Consider the following 13,279-nt stretch of genomic DNA (forward strand, 5'->3'; position numbering starts at 1 on the left):
TCCCCGCCCCCCCCCCGGCCGGCCGTTAACGGCCGCGCGCTGCCGGGCGGCGGGGGGCGGGGCGCGGAGCTCCCCCCGGTGACGTCACCCCCGGGGCGGTGGCGGAGGCCCCGCCCCCTCCGGGCGTTGCCATGGCGACGGCAGCGCTGAGGCGGGGGGGGGGAGGGAGTGGGGGGGTGCGGGATTTCCGTGGTGTTTTTTCGCAATAAAAGTTGCTTTCCTGCCTTATTTCCGTGCGTCTCTGTGGCTCCTCGTTGCTCGCTGCGTGCTCGGGGCTGTCTCTCCACGCACCGCTCCTGCCCTGCGTCCCCCAGCCCCCTGTCAGTAAACGCAAAGCCCCGAAACGTGACAAGCTCCCCCCCAAAAAAAACAAAAGCTCCCAAAACGAAAAAGCCCCAAAACGCCACAAGCTGCCCCAAAACGAGCCCTCCGCATGGCCGGGGCTCAGACGGAGCCACCCCCGCGTGCGCCTCCCCCTCCCCTCAGGCTCGGGCCGCGGCGGGTGCCTGCCCCCGGGGCTGGGGCTGGCTTGTTTTTTTCTAGGATTTCCCCGCTTGTCGCCTTTTAAATGCAGTAAGTACGTGGGGCTGGAGGAATGGGATCAGGGCTATCCAGTGTAGGAGAGGCCGGCAGAGAGGAGAGGTGAAGCTCTGCAGGCAGCTGGGGAGGGAAAGGCAGGCTGAAGTGGAAGCAGCAAGTTTGGGAATGGCCCTTGAAGAAGGGTGTGGAAGGGAAGGGACTGGGCAAAAATTAACGTGGAAGGATGTTAATGAGATGAGTTTAACGTGCGTTGTCTTTTTAGCTTACTGTGCAAACCATACAGCTGCCTCGCTCGTAAAAATCACCACATCCTCAAACCTGAGTGCGTGTCAAGGCCTAATTCGGATTTTCAGTCTGGAGCTATACTGTTATTTAGGCTTTAAATAGCATCTGTACCCTCATTTTTAAAAACAACTTCTCTCCCATCTTTATTACCGTGCCTACCACCATACTATTTTTCTTCTATTTCTGCAGGAATACGCGGTCCATACTTGCTCCTCTATCATACTTCAGTCTTGGTAGTGCCCCTGTTAGGTGTGTGCTGTACACACCTTAGTGAGGTGCAGGGAAGTGGAGTCTGTGGCAGACAGGCTGTGTTTCGAGTCACCTCCCGTATCAATGGCTGCTGGAGCTCTCTTGCTTCTCACTAGCCAAAAAGGAAGTAAATTGTAGTGGTTGTGACGTTGACTTGAGCTCTGAATTCTGTACGTGAGACTTGCGGTTGGATGTAGTTTATAAAAGGTTTTACTCTCTGTAGAATCTGTGTGTTGTAGAGGTAATTAATTTTGTATGAATAAATCTATTTATATTCACATAAGTAAACATAATTATTTGTACTATGTGTGTTTATAACTATATGAAGATACATATATGTATTTAGCACCTAAGGGGGAAAGGAGTGGAAAGAAGTAGCTTCCTAGAAAGCTGTGCTAATTTTCAATGTTGCAAAGATGGCTTTGGTAAACCAGTAACTTTGTTCTGTGCCAGCTCAGAGTGCTGACAAACAACGTTTGCATTGTTATGGTTGTTTAAGCAGAGTAGTATTTAATTCCTGGAGTGAGCTGTATAGCACTTGCAAAATTTGTGGTTTAAATCCTACATATTAAATATCCTTTATTTCACTTATTAGTGTTTTTAGGTTACAAGTAGTCCCTTTAGGGGTGATAGACGTCAGGCTGGAATATCTTGATGCATTATTGGAGGTCTTCATCCATGCATTACAGCGACATGCTTCTTGTTCACTTCCTGAATTAATCCGACACATAGAATGTGCTATCAGTTTACCAGCTGAACTAGAGGAGTGATAGTGTCATTATTTGTCTGTAGATAAGAGAAGCAGTAAATACAGCACATTTATTTTCTGACTCTTGAGGAATACAATACGTTTTTCTGTACTATCATTTGGGAGCTTTTACTTTGTATTCTAGAAAATAGTGTCAGTTTTTCCATGAACTTTCTATACACATAAAATTCTATAAACATGTTAAGGGTTAAGATCCAAAAGCTAGCTAAAAGAATGGGTTTACTAAATTATTTGACTTTGACTTAAATGTATTGTGGTTCATTAATAATCATGGTAGCTGTTCTTTTTCTCTAAGCAAACTTTACTGTCTTGGGCTTATTTGGTATTATTTTTAGAAATACTTTGCAATTAAAAAAATATTCCTTTTTTCTCTTTCCCCTGTAAATTAATGGAGAACAATAAGGGGAGGACGTAGAAGGCTATGGAAGACTAGGAATGAGTTCATTATAGGATCTTAAACAGCTTTTTCTTTCAAAAGAAAGAAAAAGATAAGGCATTATTTTTATTCAGATGCTGCAATTCTGTGGAGAACGTGTTAATAATTTCTGATAGGCTTGAATTTGTGTTAATGTATGGTTTCTACATCACCTATGTAAAATATCAACACAAAATCATGCAGGCAGCTGCCAGCACGTGATTTCAGGATAGGAGGTTATGCATGTATCAGTACATACCATCTTTTAGCTTTTGCTAACATTGTTATAATGATGCTTAGGACTTTTCACATGAGAAGAGGATGTCACTTTTAAGAGGCCAAGGTTATAACTGTGAAGCATCATTGTGTTTAAAACTAGTTAGGCATGCTGGGTGGAGAAATATGGTGTGTAATGTTGAATAAAAGAAGACCGTGGAAAGCAGCTTTCTCAGTCGTGTGCAAGCCTTAGATCAGCAGTTCCCTAGAACAACTGGCTAGGTTATTAGGTTCATGTCTCTTAAGGGGAGCCTAAAGACTGATTCCAACTTGCAACATGGACTTTTCCAGCTGAGTAGGTTATCTTAAGTCATGCTGATACTGCTAGCTAGGAAAGAGGCAGAACTTAGAAGCCCTTCTTTCAACAGGTGCTCTCGCCTTGTTTCAAACATGTCTTCCAAAAATTCTTTCTGATGTTGATATATATGAAATATGTCTGTTGGAAATCCGTATCTAACATTTGCATGTGATTTGGTTTTAGGATGATTCCTCTCCAGAATTTATTTTTGAATGGAAGCATGCTCTTTTCCAATAGAAGATGGTGATCCTAACGTATGATCATGGAGAAGGGGATAAGTTCGATAGAAGTGTTACCTTCCAAATCATCTCAGGTTACAGCTGTAAAAGTGGTGGTCAAAGAGCCCGAAACAAAGCAAACCCAAAGAGGGAAACGAGTGGGATTTGTGCTTGTTCATGCAGGTAAGCCACAGAAGCATAACAGCTGGAATGGAAATAGTGTGTATACAGACTAAATATCAACTGAAGTTTTATATTGGCTGTGGTCTGCTAGTATGTTAATGAAACATTTAATGAAATGATATAAACTTTGGATGTAGATGTGTGAGTGGAGAGTTTGTGTGGAAGTTGCATTGGCTGGAGAATCTTGGGAGCTGGTGCTAAAAATGTAATTTTTGGTGTTCTGAATGGGGTGTGTGTGTGTATACGTATTTGTATATATAATTATATGCATTTGCTCTTTGTCAAAAAAATCCTTAAATTTCACAGTTGTAAAACATCAAATTCTTCAGTTACATCTGCTAATAGGGAACCCTGCAAAATGTGAGAGAGGTCTATTCCAGTCTGTTTCTTTACCCTACAGAAGGATCAAATAGAGCTCTTTCATTACTGACAATTTTTTGTCTAGCTTGTCCTTTAGCATGTCTAGTTAAGACTTTCTGAAACCTTTGGCAATGTGTTGCAGTATTTGACTCTTTTTATACTTTGAAGGTTTTCTCCAAGTCTATTTTTTTATTGTGTTCTTTTTTAAGTGAATTGTTATTTATTCTTTCCACATGTAACAAAGAGGTCTTCTACTCAGATGTGATATAAAAATGATGTACTATGTGTCTCTTGTTCATAAATAATTTTTAATAGGTTCCTTTTAAATACCGTAAGTCTTGAAAATATGAATAACATTTACATCTGGATATACATTTGTTTTTAGCTGCTGAAATCCTTCAGGCAAAACCAAAAAAGTCTCCATGGTGTTTATTCTCGGTTGATATCGGAAGACCCTGGTATTTTATTTAAAGAGCAGATTGAATTGATCAATACCTTACTCTTTGCTGGGTTATTTTACTATTTAAAATTCCATTTTTTTTCTTTGCTAAAAGTGTTAAAACTGATTTTATTAGAGTTTATCAAGGCTGGCATTCCTAAAGGTGAGGAAAGGGAAGTTGAAATCAATACAAACGTGTTTGTCAAGTTAAAAAAAAAAAAAAAAAAAAAAGGAAACTAAAGGTCAGTGTGCTCATCTTGTCTGCTGTTTTTCTGGTACTGTATTGAATCAAATAGTGGACACTGATAAATTTCCCAGGTATGGAAATAGGGGACAGTGCCTAAAACCAGGGCAAAATGGGTAGGTGCAACAGGATAGGCATAGAGACTGAAAATGAGAAAAAGACGAAAAAGTGATCCATCCTTATTTCAGGGACATCTTCTGGTTCTAAAACTGGAGTAATGAGCTCTAAGAGTGTAGCATAAATATGAGAAAATAAACAAAATAGTAATTGGCCAACTTACAAATCAGCAGAAAAAGGAAAATTGGAGTTTGACTTTTTTTTTTTTCCCCACACGGATGGAGGTTAAATGAAATAGCAATGCTGGAAATCCTTCATGAATGAACAAAACTGGAGTCACTTCAGGAGTGTTTATAGGAACAGATTATATGACACTGAGATTTACACCTGTATGCTCTGTACTCTGTAAGTGTATTTGGATGGCATAAAATTGTCAACCACTGATACAAAAAAGAAATGCTAATGTAATCCAGACACCTTCTGTTTGCCTGTCTTGTAATTCTTGCTTTGAGCTATAGGCAGTAGTTTGCTAAGTAGTATAATCTCTTTTTCTTTTGTCTAATTGTAGGTGCAGGTTATCATTCTGAATCCAAAGCTAAAGAGTATAAGCATGTGTGCAAAAGAGCCTGCCAGAAGGTACGTCTTACCATCTCCACAGTCTTGTACTGGGTGTGTAAGAAATATACAGGGAACACTGTCCCTTTGCTGTAAATAGGCATGTCGTAGTTTAGCTACTCATGAACGTGTGCGTTGCTAGAGGAAAAAATGGAGCAGCAACAGTTAACATGATGGCTGTACAGAGTCACTACAGTGCTTGGCCCCAAGGTGCAGCAAGTTTGGTATTTTGGTGGTGGCAAATAAAAGACATCAAAGGAATGACGGAGAACAAACAGGTAAGCTCGCAGTAGTGCCTTCACAGGATATTCTTACAGTTTCTGCACTGCTTCTGTGGTTCTGGGATTACCTGAGGTGAACATGGTGCCTGGATCTTTCTTTCATTAATATCCACTCTTTTGGGAGTTTATTTAAGCCCAAGCATCCAGATTACTCCATAAACATAGGGATTTCTAGAATTCCTTTCTTCTTGATAGCTCTTAAATTTTTAATAAGAGGAGAGGTAGAAACAACAATAAACAAAAAACAACCAACCAAAAAAAAAAATCCTTTTCCCAGAGTTAGAAAGGAAGAAATGGCACAATTCACATTCCTATGGAAGTATGTATAAAAATATATACTTATTATTTTTATCTACCTTGAAAACTTGGCTTTGGAGCTGGCAAGTCTTGTACACGAAGTGTTGAATAAGAAGCTGGAATACCGATCTCCAAAATTCATAATGCCTTTTGCTTTCTCCACGGAGATGGAGCTGAGGAGCCTGGCAGGCTTTTTGGAAGTGTTTCAGAGCTGGAATCTAATAATTAATTAACACTTCATCTTTACAGCTCTGTTGCTCAGTCCTAATACAAATCTAATTTTTTAATGAGAAGCCTCAAAAAACATCCAAACTTAACACCAGCTTCATTAAAGTTTTACATTAACCCTGATGATTGTAATTTCTCAGCTAATTATGTGTGGAAAAGAGGTTGTTTACTGTTGAATTTGTCTAATTGGAGACTCTGTTTGTTTCCTTAAGCTAGGTAGCCAACATAAATAAGAAATAAATATGAAGAGCAAACATAAATATAATGCTCTACATAAATATGAAGAGCAAACAGTCATGGGTTTGTTTTGCTGCTTAAGATATAGCCATAGCTGTTTTCTGGAGGTTACCTGAGGGAATAGGATGAGATATGTTAGTGTTAGGCTCTAGAACTCTCCTTGTCCGTGTGCATGCATATAACATCTGAAGATAACTTTATCATATATGATTTGTTTGTATGAGTTGTCTTTTAGATGAGTTCATTTGTTGATAATGTTCAATTTCATGATCATTGCCATGAATGGTACTAGGGATTGTTGTTAAATCTTGCAAAGAAATTAGAAACTTCTTGACTGAAACATTGTGTTTGAGGAAGTCAGGTATGAGAATTTGTTTTGCTACAAATTTGAGCTTGCAGGAATCTGCTACTAAATGCAGTCGTGGAATGTCTGAGGAGTAAAAAGCCATCAGATCTGCCCTCACATGGTGCATGGCCGTGATTTCCAGCGTATCTTGTTTTTCTGTCTTCTTACATCTTGAAGTCATTTGGTGAAGATTCTCTTTTGTACAGGAATAGGAAAATGTGACACTTAGTGATAAAATATTAGAATTTCCTAATCATCAACTGAAAATTCTGTTTTACAGGCAATTGAAAAGCTACAGGCTGGCGCTCTTGCAACAGATGCAGTGACTGCAGCACTTATAGAATTAGAGGTAAGAATTTTTGACAACTAAAATATATCTCAGGCACATTGTCACATTTTTCTGTAGGAAGGTACTAATTCAAGGGGGGAAGGTACCCCCCCCTTGAATCTACTGAGATTTTCCTTTTTGTGTCTTAAATTTAGTTATCTGTGCAGATAGGGAAGCTATACTAATTTTATCTTGCCTTTTCGTTCTTTTTTGGAATAAATGTGTTTAAAGACTTCTAAAACTGCCAAGTGAATAAAAGTTCTGTACTTGGTTCAAATTGGTTGTTATCTCAGGTATGTTTTATCAGATAGTCTTTAACAGTAAAATTTAAACAAACAAACAAAAATGGTTAAAGATTTATCCAACCCTTTTTAGGGAAGTTCTGACTTACAGGTGGGCTGCACTGGCTCTACTTATTAGGTGGGGAAAAATCATGCTACTGTTAACATTGGCTAACCAGATGTCCTTGAATAAGTTCTCTCTCTCTCTCTTTTTTTTTTTTTTTGCATTAGTATCTCAGTTATGTTTCATTTCTTCAAATTATAGTCCAAAGAATTTAGATGTAGTTAGTCCTTAATAACTGTATTAATGCTCTCAGGTAGCAATTATATTGATGTAACTGTCTCTGATGTGCTTCCTGGATTGTGTTATTCATATCTTTTTCACTCCTTCAGGATAATATTGCGGAAGTGATTGTATAAATTAAAGTTGCTAGTCTCTGTCCAATTAAACGACTATTAGAAAATGAAGTAGGAATTTTAAGTTCTCATTTGTTCCACATCATACTTGAGCTATGCACTTGAATTAATGTAATTCATGAAGGCTTTTTTCCTTATATTTTCACTTTTTTTCCTCTATGATCTCTGTCCGATAAGATAGGAGAATAGAAGCAGTCTGTTTGGCGAAATGCAGCTTTTTGTAAAATTATCTTTTTTTTCCTGATTTTTATGACCAGCTGTATATAGAAGGGTAGGACAAGTAATGCTTTTATTCAAAATGGATTTTTTATATAAGATACAAAGAATCAATAATTATAAGGAGATGAGCAGCTGTTTGTAAGGCATTTGGAAGAGTCTCTTTTTGGAATGGTGGGATTTTACAGCATCTGACTTTAGTGAAAGGTCCCTGTGAAAAAAGGAAAAGGGGAGTAAAGCTAAAAGATTTTCTGGGATATAAATGAGGAAGTTTAATATTAATGATTGTCCCAGGTTCACTTACCCTCATGGCAGTAATTGTTTCATCCTCTCCAACTTTAGTAGTAAAAAAAAGGAAGCTGATGTAAGTGTTCTGCTGTAAAAATAACGTCCTGGTTTGGGAATGTATTGTCATGTTTGAGAGGAGTAGCAGTGGATTTGCTCGCACACATGTTTAGGAAGTATTAATTAACATATGTGGTAGGGCTAGCATAAGGTAGGCAGTGTGTACCTCCATATGCATTAGGCATGCTGACTAGGTGCCAAGGCTTCAGTCATACTTTTAACTTGGTGAACTTTTTGACTTTGAAGAGTACTCCAGGTCTCCACCGAACTGTTCAAATAGGCTTTCATGTGCTATCTTACACATTAAAATAGATCTAGGTGAGAATAAAAGATAAATTCTCTGTAGAGGAATTATTTATGATGCACATCTATAAGCTAACTGAATCTGCTGTTTTTCTACAAGATTGTTTTGTGATCCAGTTCCCTCCTTGTTGGAAGAAAAATTTCATATTTTGTGTTGTGATTTGTATTGTGCTCCTGAACTAAGTAGAAGAAAACATATTTTAAGAAGCTTAAGTTAAAAGCTATGTATCTCCTTGCAGCTGTGCCCGGGGTAATTATTTTCTGTTTTTGATATCCCTAAGAAAATCTTTTGCTGTAATAGATTTAAATATTCTGAAGTGACATCTTACAGATGTCACGGCTTTAAGATGAAATTAAAACATATTTAGGGAATTAATCTGATCAGCAATCTTTTTCTTCTTTTCTGTCCTGCTACTGCTCTGGTGATGCCTACCATCATTCTACTTCCTGTTTTTGTAATTGTATTAGGTAGTATTTTTATGTGTACTGTTGTACAAAACCTGTTTATTTATTTATTTATTCATGTTTTTAAGATTAATTATTATTTTTTTTCAGGCTATTCTTTCACTGTTCTCAACGTAATTATTGGCTTTCATTTACTCATTAAGTGATTTGTATAACTTAATTGTGCATCATTCTCTTTTTTTACTGTGATAAAGAATATTGGGTTTGGGATTTGGGCTTCTTTTAAATTAAACTTTACAGCTATGCATTTACATCGAGGAAGAATCAAAGGTATACTCAGAACATAAAATGGTGTGTTTTGCAGTGGCAATTTTTTGGAACTGGTATGAGAAATTCCAAAGTGTTAGATGGTGTGCTTTGAAAATGTTGAAAGGTTTGTGTCCCCTCTTATCTCATGGTGAACACCACCTCCAGGGATGTCCATCTTTTCTCTAGCTGAGTCTTCTGTTTTACTTCCAGTTCTTTTCCTATTCCTGTCTGGAAAACAGAAACTTTATGTGGCAAACCAACAAAGCAAACAGAGAAAATTTTCTCTTTCATTATAAGACTTTATAGGTAGAAATGTAGGTTTGTATGTTGACTGTCTCTCTTGTGAGATATCACTACTCTTGTTTATGCAGAAAAAATATTGACATTTTCATCAAGTACTTTTAGCATTTCAAATTGGGAAGTACATAGTAAAAATCTGTATAAAAACTGTTTTGTTTGTTTGCATCTGCCACTGCAATATAGATTAAGGTAATGAACAACAATATTTTGTATTACATGATAACAGATTCCATTGTGGAATACTGTTTCAAACTTCTTTATATTTTGGTTGCTGTAGAACACATTACAGTGAGTTTATCTGAAATATTTAATCTCTTTTACAGTTCTGTAGAGTTTTTAATGCTGTATTCCAAAAATCTGTAGTCTTTGCAAGACACACAAATCTTTTCATGGAAGTGTCACAAAAGATTAATTTTTTTTCCCCTCAGTTCCGCTCAATTACACAACTCCTATTACACAGAATTTCAGCTAATCCAAGAGGCATCACTTCAAAGACTTGTTGAGGCGCAAGACTTGCTCTTGATCTTTTATGAGCAAGCTGACAGTTTGCTTGTGGTATGCTGTCTGTTTTTTGTTTTATTTTTGCAGGCTCCAAATGGAGAATGAACAGCCTTTTTTTGTTGGACTTTGAATCTCAAATGAAATAGTGGATAGATTAACATATAATGCTAATAGTTTTTTGAGGAAAGGTAGATTACTTTTACCAAACAACAACACCTGACCCAGAAAACTGTTGAAATAACTGCACTGGTCTTCATAAGCATCAGCTGTATTTCGTAAGTTGATTAAAGGCAGTTAACGTTTTCCAGTTTGTGAACTCTGTCATTGCAGAGAAACAAATGAACAGGTTACATTTTCAGCTTTTGGTAATAAAATGGATATGGACAAGGTGCTTCATAAAACTCATCATTTACACTGTATTCTTCTACAAAGACATGAGCCCAGAATCATTTATTTTTGCAATCTTGCTATCAGCCACCATATGAAGTCTGAACTTGCCTTGAAAAACAAAGGGATTTGGGCAGGTTTTTTTTTTCCTTATGAAACTTTCAGTTTTCAACAAAACCACATGCTGATTGAATTTATGGCTGGCTGGAGAAGTGATGTGCAATTTCAAGCTTAGAGTATAGAGCACTTCAGAGGGTCTGCTACTCAAATATCAGAGACGAGAGTGTAAGTTTGTTGTAGAGGATGATGAAGATACTAAAATTTCTCTAAGTGTAGTCTCAGTTTGTTAATATTATGTTTACATTGCGTGTTTCTTTAGTTTGACTTCTGTGGAATATTATTTATGAACATCATTTAAATTGGAAATTAATGTGATTGATGGGAAGTGGATGTCACATTTTGCTTTTGATCTCCTTGATACTAAAATTCCTGTATCTACTTTGCTTGTTTTTTAGCCTCAATTCAAAGGAACACAAAGCAAAATTTTGCATTGAAGTAGTTTACTTCTTGTTGAATTGTGGTTGGTTTTTAAACATGATTTATTAATTTTATAGTAAATAAGATTTTGGAATACAGAATCATAGTCCCAAGGATATATTTTTAAAGCTGAAAGGACGATGCCAGCAGCACTGTTGGGGTAAGGCAGTCGCCATAGATGAACATTAAATGGATAATGAACTGAAGTTGTTAATTCTAGTTAAAAGCATTGCTGTGATGTTTTGCAGCAGAGTGACTAACAGTAATCTGTGACAAAAGTGTTCTTTAAGAACATCTTAGCTGATTTAGTTGAAAGGGACCTAAGTCATCCTTGTAGACTGACTTCTTGTCACTGAATTCCCACAGAAAAATGAATTTTAAAATTGCAGTGTGTAGAAAGAAATGGCTGTAGACTTTGAAATCCTTTTCAAAGTTGCAAATAAACCTTGGCCTAAACTGTAGCAAAGATGAATGTAATGCTCTTTAATACATGTCAAAATAGAACATTTTAACTATTTGCCTAGATGTAATTCTGGACTATTAGAGTTGAGTAACATCTTCAAGCATTCCAACTTTGACCACAGCTAGAAACTTCAGCATGCCTGTGATTGCTGCCAGAACATTTTCAAATACATCTTGAAATAAAAAGGAGTCTACAAATGAAAATGATACCCTTGGTAGCTTAAGAGTTTTTACAAGATGGGCTAACTTTGGAAAATTAAATTCTTGTTCCACATCTTAAAGCTTTGTATTATCTCTTTACTACGGTTTCAAGTTTTAAGTTAGAGATACTTCAGTGATGGTGTAATTGCTGTAGTCTAGTGTTTTTCACAAATTCGAAAGCTTTTGTTTTATTAAAACGCTTTGAATAGACACTTGTTTGTCTTCTCTTGTGTTTACTTTTGTGTAGTGGTAGGGCTTGCTGTTAGCTTGCAAAAGCTCATGCTGTTTTGCTTGCTTATCTGATCTTTTTCTGACAGCTTAGAGATATAAAGGCTGATCTCTGCGTGTGTTTTTTAAATACAAGTAAATACCTGAATATGCCTACTGGTACAACTTTCTTTTCCTTCTTTCCCTCCCTCCCCCAGTTGGGTACAGCTTGGGGAGTCACTTCTTGCAGTTCTGCAGAAGCTCAGTTTATTTTTTGCCTTTTGAAAGCATGCACACTTGTTTTAATAATGTTTCCACGTTCCTCAAAGGCTGTGCATTTTCATTTTAAAGCGCTTCTTAATTTTCCTAGATTGTATTCCAAAATTTGTTTATCAGAGTCTTGAAATCTTTTGGTCAAACTTTGCAGAGATTCGTGTGTTCCAAAAAGAGGTGTATTAACGCGTGGTATTTCATGTCCTTGTCTATTCATAGATGTGGGTGTGAATATCTGTTTCCATTTGTTATAAAGGTTTTTCCCTGCCTCATTTCAAAGGCTTTACATCTCATCTCATCTAATTTCAAAGACACTCTGGTAGGTGTCAGAGATTCTGTGCTGTTCACACCCAGTTCCTGCGCTGTCTAAAGCTGTTATCAGATCAGCTTTTAGGTTTGTGAAGCTAGAGAGACCACCTTTCTCGTGGCAATTCTGAGACTGCATCTTAACTGAGTGCTGTCTCATTGTAAAGCTCCACAGAAATTCTGAGCAGGCCCTTGGAATTTGCTCTTCATTTCTTTTTTTACTGGAGAAGTTGCTCAGGTTGTGAGTGAGTGTACTGGTAAGACTCCTTAGTTCTGAAATGAAAGTTGTGCCATCAAAGAGGCACCTTCTGTTTTGTTGGTTTAGATACATACTATGTGGTAAGTAGGGTGACATTCTCATAAATATTTTGTGGTATTCAGAGAGGAGAAACAGGCAGCATTTGCTTTGTCTTGAGATCCTCTCATAAGTCATCTCTTGGTGCATCCTCGATGTTGTGCCAGTGAAGGTGTTACTCCAAAGCACTTCTTGATTTTTAGAAATAAACTGAACTAGTGCTACTATGTAGCCTTTTTTTTTTGTATTATTATTACTGTTTTCCTTAAACTCTCTTAGTTATTACATGTATCAGATAGTAGGAAGCTTTGTATCTTTTTGTATCTTGCAGGCAGAAGGATTCTAGACAGAGTAGCCAGGATTTCTGTTCTGATAGGTCCTCCCTGCTCCCTTTATGTGGCCCTGACATCCACTTTTAAGGTAACAGCTGTCTTTGCTTTGTGGCTGTGACAGATCTATAGAACACAAAATTCTTGCTCTTTGCTAATGTTTTTGAGTATAATGTACTGAGCAAATGTTTTTGGAACAGAGCCTTAGAAATTAGTCTCAGACTTGCAGATCTCTGTGCTCCGATTACCCGAGAACAAGGAACTTGGAGAGCTCTAGGAGTAAGCACAGTTCATCCTAATGCATTCCTGTTTTTCCTTTGTCCTCCAGGAATTTTTCGCCGTTTGCATTCAGATTCCTTCTGTCACTTCTGTGCTCCTTTTGTTCTAAAACTTCACTGGCTTAATTTTCTTCATAGTTGCAGTCTGGCAAGCAATACAGTTGGCTAAGCCCGCTCCTTCTCGGCAGTCTTCCCCCTTTACAAGGCCATCATCTTGGTAGCCTTCCACCCTTTCCCCTTTCTAGGGAAAGTTATTCACTGT

General features: G+C 37.5%; 1 protein-coding gene across 8 annotated transcripts in view; it reads left to right on the forward strand.

The window, feature by feature from the left end:
* The first annotated feature begins 268 nt into the window (after positions 1-268).
* The window catches only part of TASP1 (taspase 1), an 83,497-nt gene continuing 70,486 nt past the window's right edge, over positions 269-13,279 (forward strand). For 3 of the 8 annotated variants that reach the window (XM_038176958.2, XM_038176955.2, XM_038176952.2), the window contains exons 1-4: positions 282-573; positions 3,016-3,233; positions 4,902-4,969; positions 6,618-6,686. In XM_038176958.2, coding sequence (XP_038032886.1) covers positions 3,089-3,233; positions 4,902-4,969; positions 6,618-6,686 — 282 coding nt within the window. In that variant the 5' untranslated portion in view covers positions 282-573; positions 3,016-3,088. Of the gene's footprint in view, positions 574-3,015; positions 3,234-4,901; positions 4,970-6,617; positions 6,687-13,279 lie in introns of all 8 variants that reach the window. The other 5 variants (XM_038176956.2, XM_038176954.2, XR_005264513.2 and 2 more) reach the window with 5 other exon arrangements.

The sequence above is a fragment of the Anas platyrhynchos genome, chromosome 3 (assembly GCF_047663525.1).
Source record: "Anas platyrhynchos isolate ZD024472 breed Pekin duck chromosome 3, IASCAAS_PekinDuck_T2T, whole genome shotgun sequence".
Lineage (NCBI taxonomy): Eukaryota > Metazoa > Chordata > Aves > Anseriformes > Anatidae > Anas > Anas platyrhynchos.